At 43.0% G+C, this 18,275-nt stretch overlaps 1 protein-coding gene across 2 annotated transcripts in view; it reads left to right on the top strand.

The window, feature by feature from the left end:
• The window catches only part of SCUBE1 (signal peptide, CUB domain and EGF like domain containing 1), a 345,627-nt gene that overhangs the window by 54,650 nt on the left and 272,702 nt on the right, over positions 1–18,275 (top strand). For both annotated transcript variants that reach the window (XM_040345826.1, XM_040345825.1), the window contains exon 3: positions 6,196–6,321. In XM_040345826.1, coding sequence (XP_040201760.1) covers positions 6,196–6,321 — 126 coding nt within the window. The remainder of the gene's footprint in view (positions 1–6,195; positions 6,322–18,275) is intronic.

The following is an 18,275-nucleotide window of genomic DNA, read 5'->3' as shown; positions in this document are numbered from 1 at the left end:
CACTCTGCCATAAAGCCCAACTCTATGGAGCGTATGACTTATTGTCGTCCTATGTACAGATACTCCAGTCTCTGCTGTGGAACTCTGCAGCTACTCCAGGGTTACCTTAGGTCTCTGTGCTGCCTCTCTGATTAATGCCCTCCTTGCCCGGTCTGTGAGTTTTGGTGTGCGGCCGTCTCTTGGCAGGTTTGCTGTTGTGCCATGTTCTTTTCATTTGGTTATGACAGATTTGATGGTGCTCCTAGGGATCATCAAAGATTTGGATATTTTTTTAAAACCTAACCCTGACTTGTACTTAACATTTACTTGTTTGGAGAGTTCCTTGGTCTTCATGGCAGTGTTTGGTTATTGGTGCCTCTTGCTTAGGTGTTGCAGCCTATGGAGCCTTTCAAAAAGCTGTGTGTGTATATGTAATGAGAGATCATGTGACACTTAGATTGCACACAGGTGGACATCATTTCACTAATTATGTGACTTCTGAAGGTAATTGGTTGGACCAGAGCTTTTTATGGGCTTTATATGAATACATACGCACATGCCAATTATCAGTTTTTTATTTCTACAAAATAGTTTTATGTATATATTTTTCTAATTTTACTTCACCAATTTAGACTATTGTGTTCTGATCCATCACACATAATTCAGATAAAAAAAAAACATTGCGCTAAAAGCTGTAATGTAACAAAATAGGTAAAAAGCCAAAGGGGTTAAATACTTTTGCAAGGCACTGTATATTTGTCCATCGAAGCTTGTTGCCACAGACTCTTATGCCGCGTACACACAACCGTTTATCGAGTTGTAAAAAATTAAGTTTTTAAGGGTCTAGAAAAAACATGTTTTTTTCAACCCGATCATTAAAATGGCCTTGCCTACACACACACGATCGTGAAAAAAATGCTCTAGCAAAGCGTGGTGATGTACAACACGTACGACGGCACTATAAAGGGGAAGTTCCATGCGGATGGCGCCACCCTTTGGGCTGCTTTTGCTGATTTTGTGTTAGTAAAAGAGGATTTGCGCTTTTCAGTCTGTTACAGTGTGATGAATGTGCTTACTCCATTACAAACGCTAGTTTTACCAGAATGAGCGCTCCCGTCTCATAACTTGCTTCTGAGCATGCACGTTTTTTTCACATCGTTAAAGCCCACACACGACCATTTTTTACGACGTAAAAAACGACAACGTTAAAAACGATGTGAAAGTATAGACCATGTTCGAAATTTTTAATGCCCATTTTTTACATTGTGAAAAATGCTCTGGAGCTCACACACGATCGTTTTTAACGACATTAAAAAAAAAACATAATTTTTTACAACCCGAAAACCGGTCGTGTGTACGCGGCATTAGGTTCCATGTACACTACAGCTTCTAAACTTGAGTTGATTTTTTATTTTTTTTGCCAAAACTCGTAAACTCCACTGCATAAAAGTCTGTGTCCATAAACACATAGACTTTTAGGATCATTTAGGAGCTGCTGCGGGTTGGGGGAGGTGCAACCTCCCTCTCCTGAACGCAAAGGAATCGCTTTAAGGATAGGAACAGTTTGACCGCCAGACGCAGAACGTGCTGAAATCGCCCTACGATTTTGCCACGTTTTGCTTTGCTTTTTCCCACGGGCAGCGGTCAATGTAGGCTATATGTACATGAAAGCTTGGATTTCTTTTGCAAGGCATCAATATAAGTATCTAGAAGAAATATGTTTTAAGGCGCACAAAGACAGCTGCCTAGTGAGGGACAGCTGAGTAGTCTTCAGGAACCAATCTGTCCAGTCTTTGAGCCATCAGACAGTTTTGTGAATGTGTCATCCATTAAAAGCTGAACTCTATACAAATATAAAAGATACAGATTAATGCAGCTCTGTAATCATTCGTGCTTTATTAACCACTTGGGATCCACGCTATGGACGAAAGACGTCCACAGCGCGGCTCCCAAGTGCCGAGTGGACATCTTTGGATGTCCTGCTTGTTTACATTCCCTATGCGCGCCGCTGGGGGCGCGCAGCGGGAAAACAACGTGCTCGGCGCATCGCTCGGAAGCCGATGCGTGTGCCTAAGGGCCGCAATGTCCACCAGGTACCCGCGATCGGCGGTGACAGCAGGGACGTGGAGCTCTGTGTGTAAACACAGAGCTCCACGTCCTCTCAGGGAGAGAGGAGACCGATCTGTGTCCCTTGTACATAGGGACACAGCATCGGTCACCTTCCCCAGTCAGTCCCCTCCCCCCACCCAGAACACACCCAGGATACACATTTAACCCCTTCCTCACCCCCTAGTGTTAACCCCTTTACTGCCAGTCGCATTTATACAGTAATTAGTGCATTTTTATAGCACTGATCGCTGTATAAATGTGAATGGTCCCAAAATTGTGTCAAAAGTGTCCGATTTGTCCGCCGCAATATCGCAGGCCTGACAAAGAAAATCGCAGATCGCTGCCATTACTAGTAAAAAAAACAACAACATAAATCTATCCCCTATTTTGTAGACGCTATAACTTTTGCGCAAACCAATCAATATACGCTTATTGTGATTTTTTTTTTTTTAAACAAAAATATGTATAATAATACATATCGGCCTAAACTGAGGGAATTTTTTTTTTTTTTTTTTTTTTTAATTGGGATATTATTATAACAAAAAGTAAAAAATAGTGTTTTTTTTTTTTTCCAAAATTTTCTGTCTTTTTTTTTTGTTTGTTTATAGCGCAAAAAATAAAAATCGCAGAGATGATCAAATACCACCAAAAGAAAGCTCTATTTGTGGGGAAAAAATGATAAAAATATAATTTGGGTACAGTGTTGTATGACCGCGCAATTGTCATTCAAAATGCGTCAGCGCTGAAAATTGGTCTTGGCATGAAGGGGGTTTAAGTGCCCAGTAATGAAGTGGTTAAATGTGTTTTATTTTTTATTAAATACCTTCAATTCCTTCAATTTAACCTGGTTTCAGCCTTTTGCAGTTCATGTACAGCAGAGCTCAGACAGGGGGAAAGTGAAGCAGTACAAGTAGCCAACCAGTTAATGTGCTGATAGGAAGAGAGCAGAGTAATGGAGAGATGAGCTCAACAACAATCAAAACGGTACATTATAACCACTTTAGCCCCGGAAGATTTGGCTGCTCAATGACCAGGTCATTTTTTGCCAATATGGTACTGTGTCGCTTTAACTTACAATTGTGTGGTCGTGCGATGCTGTACCCAAACAAAATTGACATCCTTTTTTTTTTTCTCACAAATAGAGCTTTCTTTTGATGTTTTTTTTTATTTTTTAAAAAAGCTAATTTTTTCTTCCGTTTAGGCCGATATGTATTCTTCTACATATTTTTGGTAATAAAAATCGCAAAAAGCGTATATGGATTGGTTTGCACAAAAGTCTACAAAATAGGGGATAGATTTCTGGCATTTTTAATATTCTTTTCTCTTTCGTTCATGGACGGACACAGCCTTAATCTTGACATAGTGGGACTGGCTATATACCCTCAGCCTGCACCAAGCAGTTCATTTTTTTTCTGCCTAGTTAAGCATAAGACATGGCTCCCTTCAGGCCCATAGGATTGGAGGCTTTTAGTTCACATTTATTTTTGGATTTTTCATTTATTTATTTAAGTTTTTAATCGTTCCTGTGATCTTCGACCAACTGCCGACTGGGTGACAGGCTGGATCCCAGATCATTGTAGTCCCCCCCAGTTTCGGGCATCGAGCGTGTGCCGACCATAGCTACGCACTGGGTTGTCCACAACAGGCCCGTCGCTCTACGGGTGGCCGGTGAGCTATACGCTCCAGGGCTTGCATAAGGACCGGTCTGTAGGGCCGAGTCGCAGTAGGCTGGCCGACAGTCACCTCCATTACCATGCGGTAGATGCACTGTCCAGCATAAACTGAAGGCTGAGGCGATCACCCGCAACCTGTCCATGGTAGTGGGTTCAGCGGTACAGCCAACCATAGTTGGGGCCCTGGTGTCTCAGACCCTCACGGAATGGGCAAAGATGCTGCTCAATGGGTTACAAGCACGTCAGGCTTCCTCGAATGAGGTAGCCCTAGCTGACAACTAGTACAAGGCCAAAAATTCATCAGTTCAGGCGGTGATGTTACGCTGTCTACTTTAGTTAAAGAATTGGTCGGCGGACCGATCTTCCAAAAAAGCTTTGATGGACCTGCCTCATAAGGGCGACAGACTCTTTGGAGCTTCCCTGGATGACATTATTAAAGATGCCACAGGAGATAAGAGCACACTGCTCCCACAGTCCAAAAAGGGGAAGGAGCCACGCCGTAGGCAGGGGGCCTTCTTTACCGCACACAATCGTTTTTTTTTTCATCCGCCCAGTACGGCGGGTAAAAGACCACAGGCCGATAAAGCGCCTGCTCAGGGACAGAGACGTCCCTGGTTTCGCAAACCCAACAAACCTGCAGACAAAGCTACGTCCGCATGAAGGTTTGCCCCCACCCATCTCTCGGGTGGGGGGACGTCTTCGCGAATTCGCGACCCGGTGGACATCTCAGGTCCCAGGACGGTGGGTTTGCGAAATAGTGTCTTCAGGGTACAAGATAGAATTCTATCTTGCCCACCAAAAATATTTTTTCCCTCCAACCTCCAGCTACAACCGACTCGCCGGGATGCCCTATTTGGGGCAGTTTTAGACCTGCTAAAACGCAGGGTGGTTATTCCTGTCCCAGTTCTGGAACGGTTTTAGGGGTTTTACTCCAATCAGTTCATGGTACCAAGAAAGAGGGCGTTCGCTCAATTCTGGACCTTAGGGCCCTCAAATGCTTTGGGAAGGTACAAAGATTCCGGATGGAATCGGTTCACTCTGTCATCACTGCCGGGGGACTTTCTGGCATCCTTGGACATCAGGGATGCCTATTAACATGTCCCCATATGCACAAAGCATCAGAGATATCTGCGTTTTGCGGTCGGGGAAGACCACTATAAATTGTGGTTCTCCCCTTTGGCCGGGCTCGGCACCAAGGGTGTTCACCAAGGTGCTTGCCCCAATTCTCGCCCTACTAAGACAACATGGCATTGCTATCGTGGGCTACTTGGAAGACCTGCTTCTGAGGGCCACTTCGGCCTCAGAATTCGAGGTGAGCGGGTCTATAACCTGTCGGAACCTCAGACACTTTGGGTGGCTACTCAACATTCAGAAGTCAGTAATGGTACCGACTCAATGCCTAGTATATCTGGGATTGATTGATTCTGGACTCCTCAAAGGCAAAGGTGCATGGCTTAGGGCAGGGACTGTGTTGAAATCCATTTACATATCAAAAGAAAAATCCAATGGTGTGACCTTGCCATGTGCAGCTTTGTTTTTAGTATTTTCAAAAAAATGCTGAGTGAGGCCGGGTTCACATATGCGTGAATTGGATGCAGGTTTTCCCACATGCAAGCGTGCCCGTCTCACAATAGAGGCGGTTCGCACATGTTTGGGGCAGCCACGACTCGCATTCCAAAAGGGTGCCGTGTGTCTTTGGGTCCGGTTCAGGTGTGAACAGGTATGCACCGCACCCCATACTGGAAACTGTAGCTGGACATATGTGAACCCAGTGTCAAACAAGCTCTCAGAAGCTGGCATTTGTGCAGTGGAGGACCAGGCTCGCCTATCCCCTACCCATCCATTATAAAATGCATGTGCTTCCAAGATGGAGGCTTTCAGTAGTTGGGGACTGCAAGAAACGGGGTGTCTTGGCGTAGCCTGCAGCTTACGCATGTATTTGCAAATGTGTGCAACTAAACCCCTATTCTTAACACATATTGTTAGACGGGTCAATTTGGTTGGTCGCTAGCTGGTTGGTAAGTTTGAGCTTGAAAATCCCTTTATATTTGTTTGACATATGTTGCCATTCCAGTGCTCCTTACTACAAAGACCAGTCATAGGTGGGGGTAGTGGCCACTTTTTTTGTATTTGGATCCAAGATGACCTGGACTCAGAGGAAGTAGGTTGAACGATGCTGGCTATTGGACTTGGGGATATCTAGTGGCAGAAAAAAGTACTGCAGGGCCAACCTCTGGATTGAAGGTGAATATTGCACCAAATGTTGGGTTTACAATCGTATCTTATTTTATATGATCTACCCATTTTTATCTTGTTATTTTTGGCTGGAGTTTTGCAATAACGACTGAAAAAAAAAAAAATGGTTAGCCAAGTTTGCTATCTGTTATGAATATCGACAGGACCTTATTGGTATGTTTTCTGTTCTTCCTTACAGATATCGATGAATGTGACAATGACTACAATGGAGGATGTGTTCATGACTGTATTAATATACCAGGGAATTATAGGTGCACATGCTATGATGGATTTATGCTGGCACATGATGGACACAATTGCTTGGGTGAGTACAATTACCCTTTATGTTTGTCATCTGCAAAATTTTACTATGTTTTTAATGTATTTATAATCTATAGCAGTGGTCTCCAAACTGCAGCCTGGGGGCCATATGTGGCCCTTTGCTTGTTTTTATCTGGCCCTCGGGGCACTATTCCTCCCACTGGCAATTAACAATGAGGCATAATTCCTGCCACCGACACCAACAGTGGGACATTATTCCTCCCACTGACACCAATGATGGGGCACAATTCCTGTCACTGATGCCAGTCATGGGGCACTATTCCTGTCACTGATACCATCGATGAGGAGTTGTTACTGACGCCAGGACATTTGCTACTCCCACTGGCCACAGTCTGGCCCCTCTAAAGTCTGTAGGATAGTATACTGGCCCTTTGTTTAGAAAATTTAGAGACCCCTGGTCTATAGTAACAAGAATCTGAAAGTGACCAAATGGACAACACCGGTGGCTTTTCTTTCATTTTGATTCCTACAGCTGACCTGTCCTATTCATTAATATTGTTTGATTTTCTTATAACATACAGTTATTATTTTTAATATTTTCTGTACTGAAGGGGTCATCTGGTATTTAGAATTACATGTTTTCACTTAAAATAAAATTGCAGCCAAACCCCTTGTTCTACTTTGGAGAAGGGTTAGAAGCACTGTCATTCCACCAGGACAGGAGGTGAGGGAAAATCTCTTCAATGGGGCACAGACATCACATTACACCAATGAAAAGGGCCCTTAATCCTAAATGAAAAAGGGTGATTGGAAATGAAAACGCTTAAACTACATATCACATATCAAGTGAATGGCCCCTTAAATGTGGCTCTTTTTATGTAGAAATAAAAACCACTATTTCTAAGAACTTAGATTACTATGGGGCAGTGGCAGCCCATCCAGTAGGGGTGCCGCAACCCCCTATATGCAGTGGAAAGATTTGTGCGGGGTGATTTCTGTTATCATGATTTAAAATGTGATAATGAATGGCTTCTTATGATCCCTTTCTTTAAATAAAAGTCAGTTTTCCTTTTGGCATAATCGGTCATATTTTCAATATCTGCAAAAATGTCACCATTTCTACAGGTATGCAAACTTTTGATCACAACTGTATATACTTGCCTATTCTACTTCTGCATTAGTCCGGTCATATGATCACCCCAGTGTCATTCAGCGGTAGCTGCAGGTGGGAGGAAAGTCAGCTACTGCTGACTGACACAGGGTAGTCGCCACATGTGACCAGAGGGGTCTGAAAATGGGTAAGTATATGCGCCTTTCTTATACAAGTTAGTCAGCATAGGTGTTAGGAGGGGGGAGGGAGCATTTTTAAGATTAGTTTAGTATAGCTTGGAATTCAAATGTTTTGGATGGAGTTAGTCCAGTTTCACACGGGCGGACCAATAGGGTCTACAGTACTTCAATTTTTTGGGCAGACCCGATCGGACCATTCATTGTCCTCTATGAAGTTGCTGGTGTTGACAGACGGGTCCATTGACACCTGCCGACATCTGATCTAATCCGATCCTGTCTGCTTAAAACAGAGAGATAAGGGATCCATTCCCTATCCGTCTGGCGGATCAGATGGCAGTCGCGTGTAAACAGACCGGTGGTCCGTTTACATCTAACTCCCTATAGAGGAAAGTGGGCTGTGTCTGCTCTGCATAAAAGGAGAGATCACCTACTGAGCAGATGAATCACCTGGCGGAGTCCACCCATGTGATAGAGCCCTTATACAGTACAGACCAAAAGTTTGGACACACCTTCTCATTCAAAGAGTTTTTTCTTTATTTTCATGACTATGAAAATTGTAGATTCACACTGAAGGCATCAAAACTATGAATTAACACATGTGGAATTATACATTACAAAAAAGTGTGAAACAACTGAAAATATATTTCATATTCTAGGTTCTTCAAAGTAGCCACCTTTTGCTTTGATTACTGCTTGGCACACTCTTGGCATTCTCTTGATAAGCTTCAAGAGGTAGTCACCTGGCGCAGCACCCCATCACTCTCCTTCTTGGTCAAATAGCCCTTACACAGCCTGGAGGTGTGTTTGGGGTCATTGTCCTGTTGAAAAATAAATGATGGTCCAACTAAACGCAAACCGGATGGAATAGCATGCCGCTGCAAGATGCTGTGGTAGCCATGCTGGTTCAGTATGCCTTCAATTTTGAAAAAAAAAAAACAGTGTCACCAGCAAAGCACCCCCACATCATCACACCTCCTCCTCCATGCTTCACGTGGGAACCAGGCATGTAGAGTCCATCCGTTCACCTTTTCTGCGTCGCACAAAGACACGGGGGTTGGAACCAAAGATCTCAAGTTTGGACTCATCAGACCAAAGCACAGATTTCCACTGGTCTAATGTCCATTCCTTGTGTTCTTTAGCCCAAACAAGTCTCTTCTGCTTGTTGCCTTTCTTTAGCAGTGGTTTCCTAGCAGATATTCTACCATGAAGGCCTGATTCACACAGTCTCCTCTTAACAGTTCTAGAGATGTGTCTGCTGCAAAAGGTGGAAGAACCTAGAATATGAAATATATTTTCAGTTGTTTCACACTTTTTTGTTATGTATAATTCCACATGTGTTCATTCATAGTTTTGATGCCTTCAGTGTGAATCTACAATTTTCATAGTCCTGAAAATAAAGAAAACTCTTTGAATGAGAAGGTGTGTCCAAACTTTTGGTCTGTACTGTACTTTAAGTCCAAACTTCTCACTATTGATAAAAAATAACAACAATTTAATCCAGTTATTTCTTGATAAAAAAGAAATACAATTAAATGCAATGAAATCTAATCTAAGAGCAGAGTTGTGAGGTTAATGGCTTCTCAAAGTGTTTATGATCCTTCATTGTCAAATCCACAGGCTTGGTGGGTCAGTAATAAGCTATATTGTTTAATATAGCTTGAAAAATAACAAGCTCATCATCCTTGCTTGGCAGGGATGTCTGAATCACAAGACAGTCTAAAGCAGGGGTAGGCAACCTGGGACCCTCCAGCTGTTGTGGAGCTACATTTCCAAAGAGGCATTGCAAGACTGACAGTTACAATTACTCCCAGAGGCATGATGGGACTTATAGTTCTGCAACAGCTGGAGGGCCCTAGGTTACCTACCCCTGGTCTAAAAAGCCTGGTACACACTATTCTTTTTTTTCTTTTTTTTTTTCCCCATTCAACCCAGCGTGTTGAATGAAAAAAACAAACTGTCAGCTCTGGTTCAAAGCCAGTGTACTAACGAGACAATGTTGGTACAGGAAACCCCCCCTGCTGAGCTGTGTTCTAACAAAGGGGCGCTCTCCGCCATTGGCTTAAGGCAGGCTGTAGACGGTGTATGAATCACAGATTGCAAGAAAGAAATTTGCATGATTCTCCCATCAACACAGACAATGCTGACAGGGGAGTTCCTCCTGTCGAGTCATTGTATTCTCCTGGTGGGGGGAAGCTGTCCCCTCTGGGAGAAGACAGTGATTATTGCTAGTGGTTATAGCATCCGCTAGAGATATTTACATGTAAGATCCAGCAGGCAAGTTGATTGACCGATGAACTTGGTACATTCCGCCTGCCCATACATGGTTTGAATCTTGGTCGGTTCCTGCTGAACTGGCTGAGATTTGAACCAGCTATGGCAGGCCTTATCCAAGTTACTCCCCCCCCCATGCCCTGTACACCCTTGCCTTGACTGCCTTGATTGCCGGTTGTCCTTTAAAAGGGTTTTAAAGGTTTGTTTTTTATTTTCTAAATAGGTTCCTTTTAAGCTAGTGCATTGTTGGTTCACTTACCTTTTTTTCCTTCGATTTCCCTTCTAAATGTTTTTTTTTTCTTTGTCTGAATTTCTCACTTCCTGTTTCTCCTTAGTAAGCTTGCCCCCATCATCCAAGCCGTTCCGGCTGGGGGTTAGTCAGCTAGAACAGCTTACTGAGGAGAAACAGGAAGTGAGAAATTCAGACAAAGAAAAAAAAACATTTAGAAGGGAAATCGAAGGAAAAGGTAAGTGAACCAACAATGCACTAGCTTAAAGGAACCTATTTAGAAAATAAAAAACAAACCTTTACAACCACTTTAAACATGCTCATCAAGTCCAGTATTGTCTGGTGTAACCTGCAGCTGCACTGCCGCACATCAGGTCCTGTGCCATCTTCTGTACTGACGTCATCAGGGAATGGCGGTCACTTCGGATGACACAAAGCATGTATAGTGTGCTAAATCTTGAACAAAGGTCTCCTGGGATGGGTGATATGAGTATCCTAGAAGGCTTCAGGAAGGGAAAAGCTGGAAAAGCTGGTCCTATAGAATTTTTTGTTACAGAAGAGGGGAGAAGGAAAATTATCTAAAGGGGAGAATGTTCACTTTAAATAGGTAAACTGTTTGTCTGGATTTAGGGCATTTGTAGGTGTGAATGATCACACGCTTCCCGTTTTTATGTCTGAAATATCATTTCTGAGTTTTATTTGCTCAGCATGGCTAAAATTCCTTCTTGCTTGCCCACCTCTGAAAATGGCCCTTTACAAACCCAGTCATGTACTAGATCCCATTTTATTACTTTTTTGACAGACGCCACTAAGTTCCATTTCTTGCTGAAACAAGCCTTCTCTGTCAATATGTGTAAATATGAATTTCCTTGACTGTGCTGGGCTTTCTGCAGAGGACAGGCTCTGTTAAGTCTTTGACATAATAAAGAATGATGCCACAGCACGTACAATTCTACGGTGGTTGATTATTAGCGGACAGCAAGTCTTAGAACAACATCTTTGTGCATTTTGGTCGCTGTGTATCGTATGTTGATAAATCCAACTTCACTGCTGCTGCTATTTTGGTGCCAAATGAAAAAAAAAATAATGTCCTGACTCTTGGGTGCTAGTCTGCTGTCTCGATGGCTGGTGACACATTTACTGCCTTCATAGGGGTCACATCAATGGCCTGCACTGTAATATCATGGACTGTTCATAAATAGGCCTGTAGTCGATGGGCTTCAATAAATAAAATGAAATATAAGTCTTTTCACTTCTAATGAGCAACAGAGAAGGACCAGGATGTCTGACTATGCCATATTTAAATGTTGCACACTTTAAAAGTAGACCTAGCATTGGATAGATATATTTATTAGGGCTGCAACTAACGATTATTTTCATAATCGATTAGTTGGCCGATTATTGTTTCGATTAATCGGATCAAAGCCTTAAAAAAATAAAAAAAAATTGCATTTTACATTTTTTTGGAGCCAATTTGTTGTTGGGCAGATTACAAAACACAAATTGCCGCAAAAACACATTACATGCTTTTCTGCAGGTTCTCCATTGAAGTATATTGAACCCAAAAAAAAAGCACCGTTTTGCGTTAAGTCCTTGCCCTTTCCAAATACGCGAATACGCTATGTGAACCTGTCCCATAGGAAAACATGTAAATTAACTGTAGCGTGTTTCTGCAAAAAGCACCAAAAAACAGGTTTGACCCCGGCCTGAGATGTTTAGTAACATAATGGGTGTTAAAAAAACAATAAGTACAAAAAGAGAAAATAATCGCTACTGTAAGGGGTTAATTTTTTTTACTGTGGGGACAGTGAAAGTAATATTTACAGTAGTGATTTGCTTTTTTGTACTATAAAGGGCTGATTTTAGTTTTTTTAACCCCATTATGTTACTGGCCGATTAATCGATTATGAAAATTGTAATCGATTAATTTCATAATCGATAGTTGTCGATTAATCGATTAGTTATTTCGGCCCTAATACTTATTGCTTTTTATATATGTAAATGTAGCACTTAGGTATTGGGTAATTTAATTTATTTAGGCATCATTCAGGGTCAACATCTATTTACTGGACTGAAATGCCTGTGCGAAGAGATGAAACATAATGTAAAGCCCTGTGCCCGTGTACAGATGAGCCGTTGACATATCAACCTAGGCAGAGACGCTAAAGTGGAGCTCAAAGACAGTTTTTTGTTTTTTTCAAGGTTCAACTCTAGCTTACCTCAGCCCGACTATTCATACAAATTTTCAGGCTAATCTAGTGATGTCATGTGTTCTTCCTTTTCTTCCTCAGAGGTGGCGCTATACATAAATTCTTTCCTGCAGTATCGAGGCCAATCTGGTGATGTCATGGGTTCTTACTATTCTTCTAAAGAGGTGGCAGTAGGCAGATTGTCCTTTTAGGACTACTGGCGCTCATCTAATGAGATTTGATGCAACATAGTGCAGGCTTTATTGGGCGATTCTATGACAGCCTGTATTCATAGGTCGTGGGTTAGATATTGAGTGACAGGCTGTCATTCAAACTGGAAAATGGCAACATCTAGTGACAGAGAGAGGTACTGCAGTTAAAGGCCAGTAGTGCATCAAAAGTTTTTTTTTTTTTTTTTTTTATTTCAGATGCAAAGCAGCTTTTTTCTTACAGAAGAAAAGCTTTTGTTTCTATATTCTTTTAGTAGTAGGAGTTTAACTGACAGCAGCAGAAGCCTATGGCTCCCATTGCTCTGTGTCTCCTGTGAGGCTAGGAAATGAGAGGAGCAGGGCTACAGCCGACACAGTGCTAGAACAGTGAGAGGAGTCGGGTAAGTATTTAGGGATGGGGTAGGTAGACTAGGAGATGGAGATTTACCCTAATCCAGGGAATGCATTAAAGTGGAGTTACACCCACATTTACATCTTCCTGTTAAGGCTGACGTGGTGAGGTATGACATTTCCGTGATCGGATCGTTTCCATGATCACCGGTTTTCTACTGCACATGTGCGAGTTGCCCTGCGCTTTCTGAATGGTTCCACCATCTTCTAGGATCTGTGTGTGTGGGAAGGAGGAGGGGCTGGAAATAATCAGATCGCCACTACGATCTTGCCCAGAAGTGGAAGCGGGTACCTGTCAAAACCAGGTACCCACCCCCCACCCACAAAGTGCCAAATGTGGCAGTGAGAGGGGGGGGTTGCTGCGAACAAGCGGAGCTTAATTTTTTTAATGGAGCCAGCCATACATGGATTTAGGCCCCTTTCACATGTGCGGACCGTATGTCCGCATTTTCATCCATCTGTTTGTGATTGCGGGTGTCAGCGGATGAACATCCGCTGACACCCGTAATCACCCGCCTCCGCAAAGCGGACGGAAGAAAATCCTATTTTTTTCTTCCGTCTGCGGATCGGATGAACACATACACACGGTCCGTGTTCATCCGATCCCCCCATAGGGGACGGCTCCCCCATGTCAGTCTACGGCTCAGCGGGGATTTTACAGAGGATCCCCGCTGAGCTGACGGACACACGGAGGCGGATCATTACTGATTCGCCCAGTGTGAAAGGGCCCTTAGACTTGGCTAATGCAGCAGGGACTAGACACATTTTGATCCATATATGGGCAGGGAGGTTGTACAGTAGTTGTTCTACCAATCGACTTCTATACAACAACCCTGTCGGATTTTCCATGCTTGATCAGCACTGCAGGCTAAAGAGTTTTCTGACAATGGTGAAGTCTCCCCACTGTCAGAATACAAAGGCTCAGAGGAAAGGAATCCCACAAGTGTGTGTGGTTGGGGGAATCGAGGCAGTCTTTCTTTTCTTTTTTTGCTCAACACGCTGGTTGCCTGAAAAAAACATTCTCATCTATGGGCTGCCATTATCGGGTGCTGCTGCTCTTTATCTAGTCCATTCACTGGCAAGACCGTTTTGCCTAATTGGTGTGATCTATTAGAATGTCTGTGACTGGGCCATACTTTATACATTTTTGTTTTCCTACAACCAGTGAGTTGAACAAGAAAAACTAGCCGCATTAAGATTGTGCACGGCCGTGCAATGGCGAAAAACATTGTCGGTTTTTTTTTTCACTGTTGCTTTAATTTTTTTTTTTTTTTTTATGACTTTTATTGCTGTCACAAATAATTTACACTTCCTTGTGACAGCAATAGCATGTGCCAGGTAGTCTTTTTGGGGAGAGACCCCAAATCCCTCCTCTGCACTTAAAAGCATTCAAAACACCAGATCTGTGTTATTGAATGCTTTAGATTTAAAAAAAAAATTACACCGATTGATTTTTGAGTAAATCGGAAGTGATGTCATGTCATTGCTTCCAAGTTTACTCTTTCGAACAGCCGATCAAAGTCGATCCTTGCTTTGATTGGCTGCCCAGCCAGGATGTGCTGGCTGGTCGTTTGATGCGATGGAAGAGCCCGAGAGATCCACAAAAGGCGGCTGGGGGATGGGGGGGGGTTGAGTGAAACAACCCCGCCTTCCACTTGTCATAGCAATTGGGTGGCTATAGCCAATCAGGCATTATTCCGCTACAGGCGCTGCCCCCCTGAAAATGCTGCCTGAGGAAAACTCGCCTCTGGTTGCATGCCTATAGCTGCACCAGATTTTGCACTCTCCAGCTTCAGTAAATCAACCCCAGAGTCTCGCTGGGGCAGAAAGAGCCAGTGAGCTGTTGCATGCCCAATGCTTTTGCATTATGACCACTGGGGGCTGGACTGAGCTACATCTGTTGCACAATTGGCTGCTTTGGTGCCTGTTCTGAAACGGCCACCTGAGACCCAGGCTACTGCTGTTAAGGCCCACTGGGGAGCCACAAAGGTGAACCGCCAAGGTAATTGTCATCTTTCCTGACACAAGTAACTAAAGGGGGATTGCAGAGGTGAGCGGATTGCAGATCCACAGTTAAAGGGTCACTAAAGGAAAAAAAAATGTTGCCTGAAATTAATGTCTGCAAGGTAGACAGACTTCTAGAATAGTGTAATGATTCTGTTAAAAAACAAGTAAATACCTATTAAATTCCTTCATCTATATCACCTCCGGCATTCTAGTTTCTGTTCTCTCATTCACTTCCTGGTTTGCATCGTTTGTTCATGTAAGAACTACATTTCCCAGTATGAATTGCGGCACGCCTAGTAATTCACACCTCCTTGAAGTCTCTAACACGTAGAGAGCGTCCTGTCGCACAGATGTAGTTCCCAGGCGGGGGTGAGCACGTTGCTGACCACCGCAGTAAAGCCTCCCTTTACGGTGGTCCATAAAATCAGACAAGCAGGAAGTGAACAGAACAGAGAAGAAATAGAGCAATTTCTGAGCAAAAACGAACAATGAGGAATTGAAAAGAGGAATGTCTGCAGGTAAAGGATGCTTATTATGAAAAACATTTTTTTCCTTTACAACCCCTTTAAGCTGAACTGTTAGTGTTGTCAGTCCCCACTTGTGCTGGTGCAAACTACCTACAAACCATTGTGCTAACTGTTGCTATTGCTATAAAGCTAGGCCTAACATAGCCATTTTATACACCATTAGCTAGATTCAGTAAGAGTTAGGCTTGGAATCTGCGCCGACCTAAGTTTAAGTGTATTCTCAAACAGAGATACACTTAAACCTATCTAAGATACGACGGCTTGCGCCGTCCTATCTTAGGGTGCAATATTTAGGCTGGCCACTAGGTGGCGTTTCCATTTCAGTCGGCGTAGAATATGTAAATCACTAGATACGCCTATTCACGAACGTACGCCCGGCCGACGCAGTACAGATACGCCGTTTACGTAACGCATTATCAGGCCTAAAGATATTCCATAAAATAGTTGGAATAGTAATGTTAAAGTATGGCTGCCGTTCCCGCGCCGAAATTCGGAAATTTTACGTCCTTTGCGTAAGTCGTCCGTAAATAGGGTTTTACGTCATTTACGTCCACATCTAAATCAATAGGACCGTGCTGCGTACTTAGCCGCAATGCACACTGGGAAATGTAGGCGGACGGCGCATGAGCCATTCCAAAAAAACATCAATCACGTCAGGTCAAACCAAATTATCATAAAACACGCCCCCTCAGCCTATCTTGAATTAGGCGCGCTTGCGCCCGCCGCATTTACGCTACGCCGCCGTAACTTAGCAGGCAAGTACTTTGTGAATCATGTACTTGCCTCGCTAACTTACAGCGGCGTAGTGTAAACACGATACACTAAGCCACCGCAAAGTTAGGGCGTCCTACCTGAATCTAGCTACATGTCATCAGAGTGCTGCAGCTGTGCATAACCTTCACCTAACTGCTAAAACCATGTACACTCTGTCTTCATAGTGCTTACATTCATATAAGTATAACTGTATCTAAAGACTCCCCTAACCTAAAGGGGTTGTAAAGGTTTGTTTTTTATTTTCTAAATATGTTCCTTTAAGCTAGTGCATTGTTGGTTCACTTACCTTTTCCTTGAATTTTTCTTCTAAATGTTTTTTTCTTTGTTTTCTTTGTCTGAATTTCTCACTTCCTGTTCCTCCTCAGTAAGGTGTTCAGTAAGCTGTTCTAAATGACTTTCCACCGCTCGGATGATGGTGGAAAGCTTACTGAGGAGAAACAGGAAGTGAGAAATTCAAACAAAGAAAATAAACATTTAGAAGGGAAATCGAAGGAAAAGGTAAGTGAACCAACATCGCACTAGCTTAAAGGAACCAATTTAGAAAATAAAAGACGAACCTTTACAACCCCTTTAACCTAACGTCTGAGGTGTAGTACTGTCACCACATCTCCTTCTCCCCCTGTGCGCCAACGTCTTCAAAGGCCCTAACCTAGCCGGCAGAAGAATCACATTAGGGACTATGGTCAGACAACTGTATCCTGAGGGCAGATGTGTTTAACTTTTAATTCTTACCCTCAGGCCTAAACCTAGCCCCTTTTGTCTGAGAGCTTTCAAGTGACATAGCCTGAACTTTGTTATTACTTTTGTGGTCACTTGGGGCAATTCATCTAATACTGAGAGCTACTGTTTATGGGGTCACAATATATACTGGAATTTAAAATGTCTGCAAGGGACCCTGTAAAGCTGATTGTGTATTCAGTATTATGTTTATGCTGGTTGACTTTAACTTGCCAATGCATTCCATTATCCTTTCATAAAGCTGCAAGTCCAGTTCTTGTGTGCTTGTTAAGGTGTTTGTTACGGTTCCCAAAAAGACAAACTGTCAGTGAGATTGAGGCCTCATATCAGGCTGAACAAGAGCAGCAAGCCCAAATTAACCAGCGGTCCCTGCTGGGGTAGCGATACACCTAAAAACCTCTCCAGCAGATCATCACTAAAGCTATAGAAATATATTCTAATATATTTAGTCAACTCTTTGCTTTTAAAATGTAAAGTTTTTTTTTAGTTAAATCTAAACTCTAGGCAAGCAACTAAATACAAAGATGAAATGTACATGTTAGAGCTATTTTACTTCTAGTTGAGTAACACTTAAGGCTCGTACATACGACCAGTTTTCCCGGCAGGAAAACTGCCAGGAGAGCTTTTGGCTGGGAAAACCGGACGTGTGTATGCTTCCTTGCAGTTTTCCCATCAGGAAAATAGCCAGGAATCCCAGCGGGAAAATAGAGAACCTGCTCTCTATTTTCCCGTCAGGATTCCCAGTGTTTTTTTTTCCCGCCAGATCTACTACTTACCTATGGGGAATAACTGCGAGGCAGTGCTGATAAAGCATACACACGGCCGGGATTCCGGGCCAAAGCTCCATGGCAGTTTTCCTGCCGGGTTCTCAGCTTTCCCCTCGGTTTTCTTGGCAGAATTTTTACCGCAGAGGAAACCAAGCGTGTGTTCAGGGCTTTACAGGTTAATTCCCTCCCCAAGCTTGAAACTGTATAGTGGAATGAGAAGCCACAGTCTAATGACCCTATCTCTCTGTCTGATCAGTCTTTTTATTAAACCGGACAAAACTTGTTCAATGGGTGGCCCTATCAGAACCTCTATTCCCAACATCCTTCAAAGGTGCGGGGCAGAAAATGTTTCGCTGAACAGCGGTTGCGTCCAAACAAATGCAGGGGCTGTTCAAATATTCTGACACCCGGCAGGCACTGGCTGTCAGAATATAATAGCATCAGATACATCCGTCTGGACTTTGTAGTGTGGATGAAGTAGTATATTTCAGTGTCAGTATTTGCCCTTTCTTGGCCTCTTATATCTAAGTTTAACTTTAAAAATATTTTTCTTCGCTTATTTAGTAGATTGAAAAAGCAATTTTT

This window comes from Rana temporaria, chromosome 3, assembly GCF_905171775.1.
Source record: "Rana temporaria chromosome 3, aRanTem1.1, whole genome shotgun sequence".
Classification (NCBI taxonomy): Eukaryota; Metazoa; Chordata; class Amphibia; order Anura; family Ranidae; genus Rana; species Rana temporaria.
The sequence above is the reverse complement of the archived record's forward strand: the minus strand, read 5'-3'. Positions and strand labels throughout refer to the sequence as shown.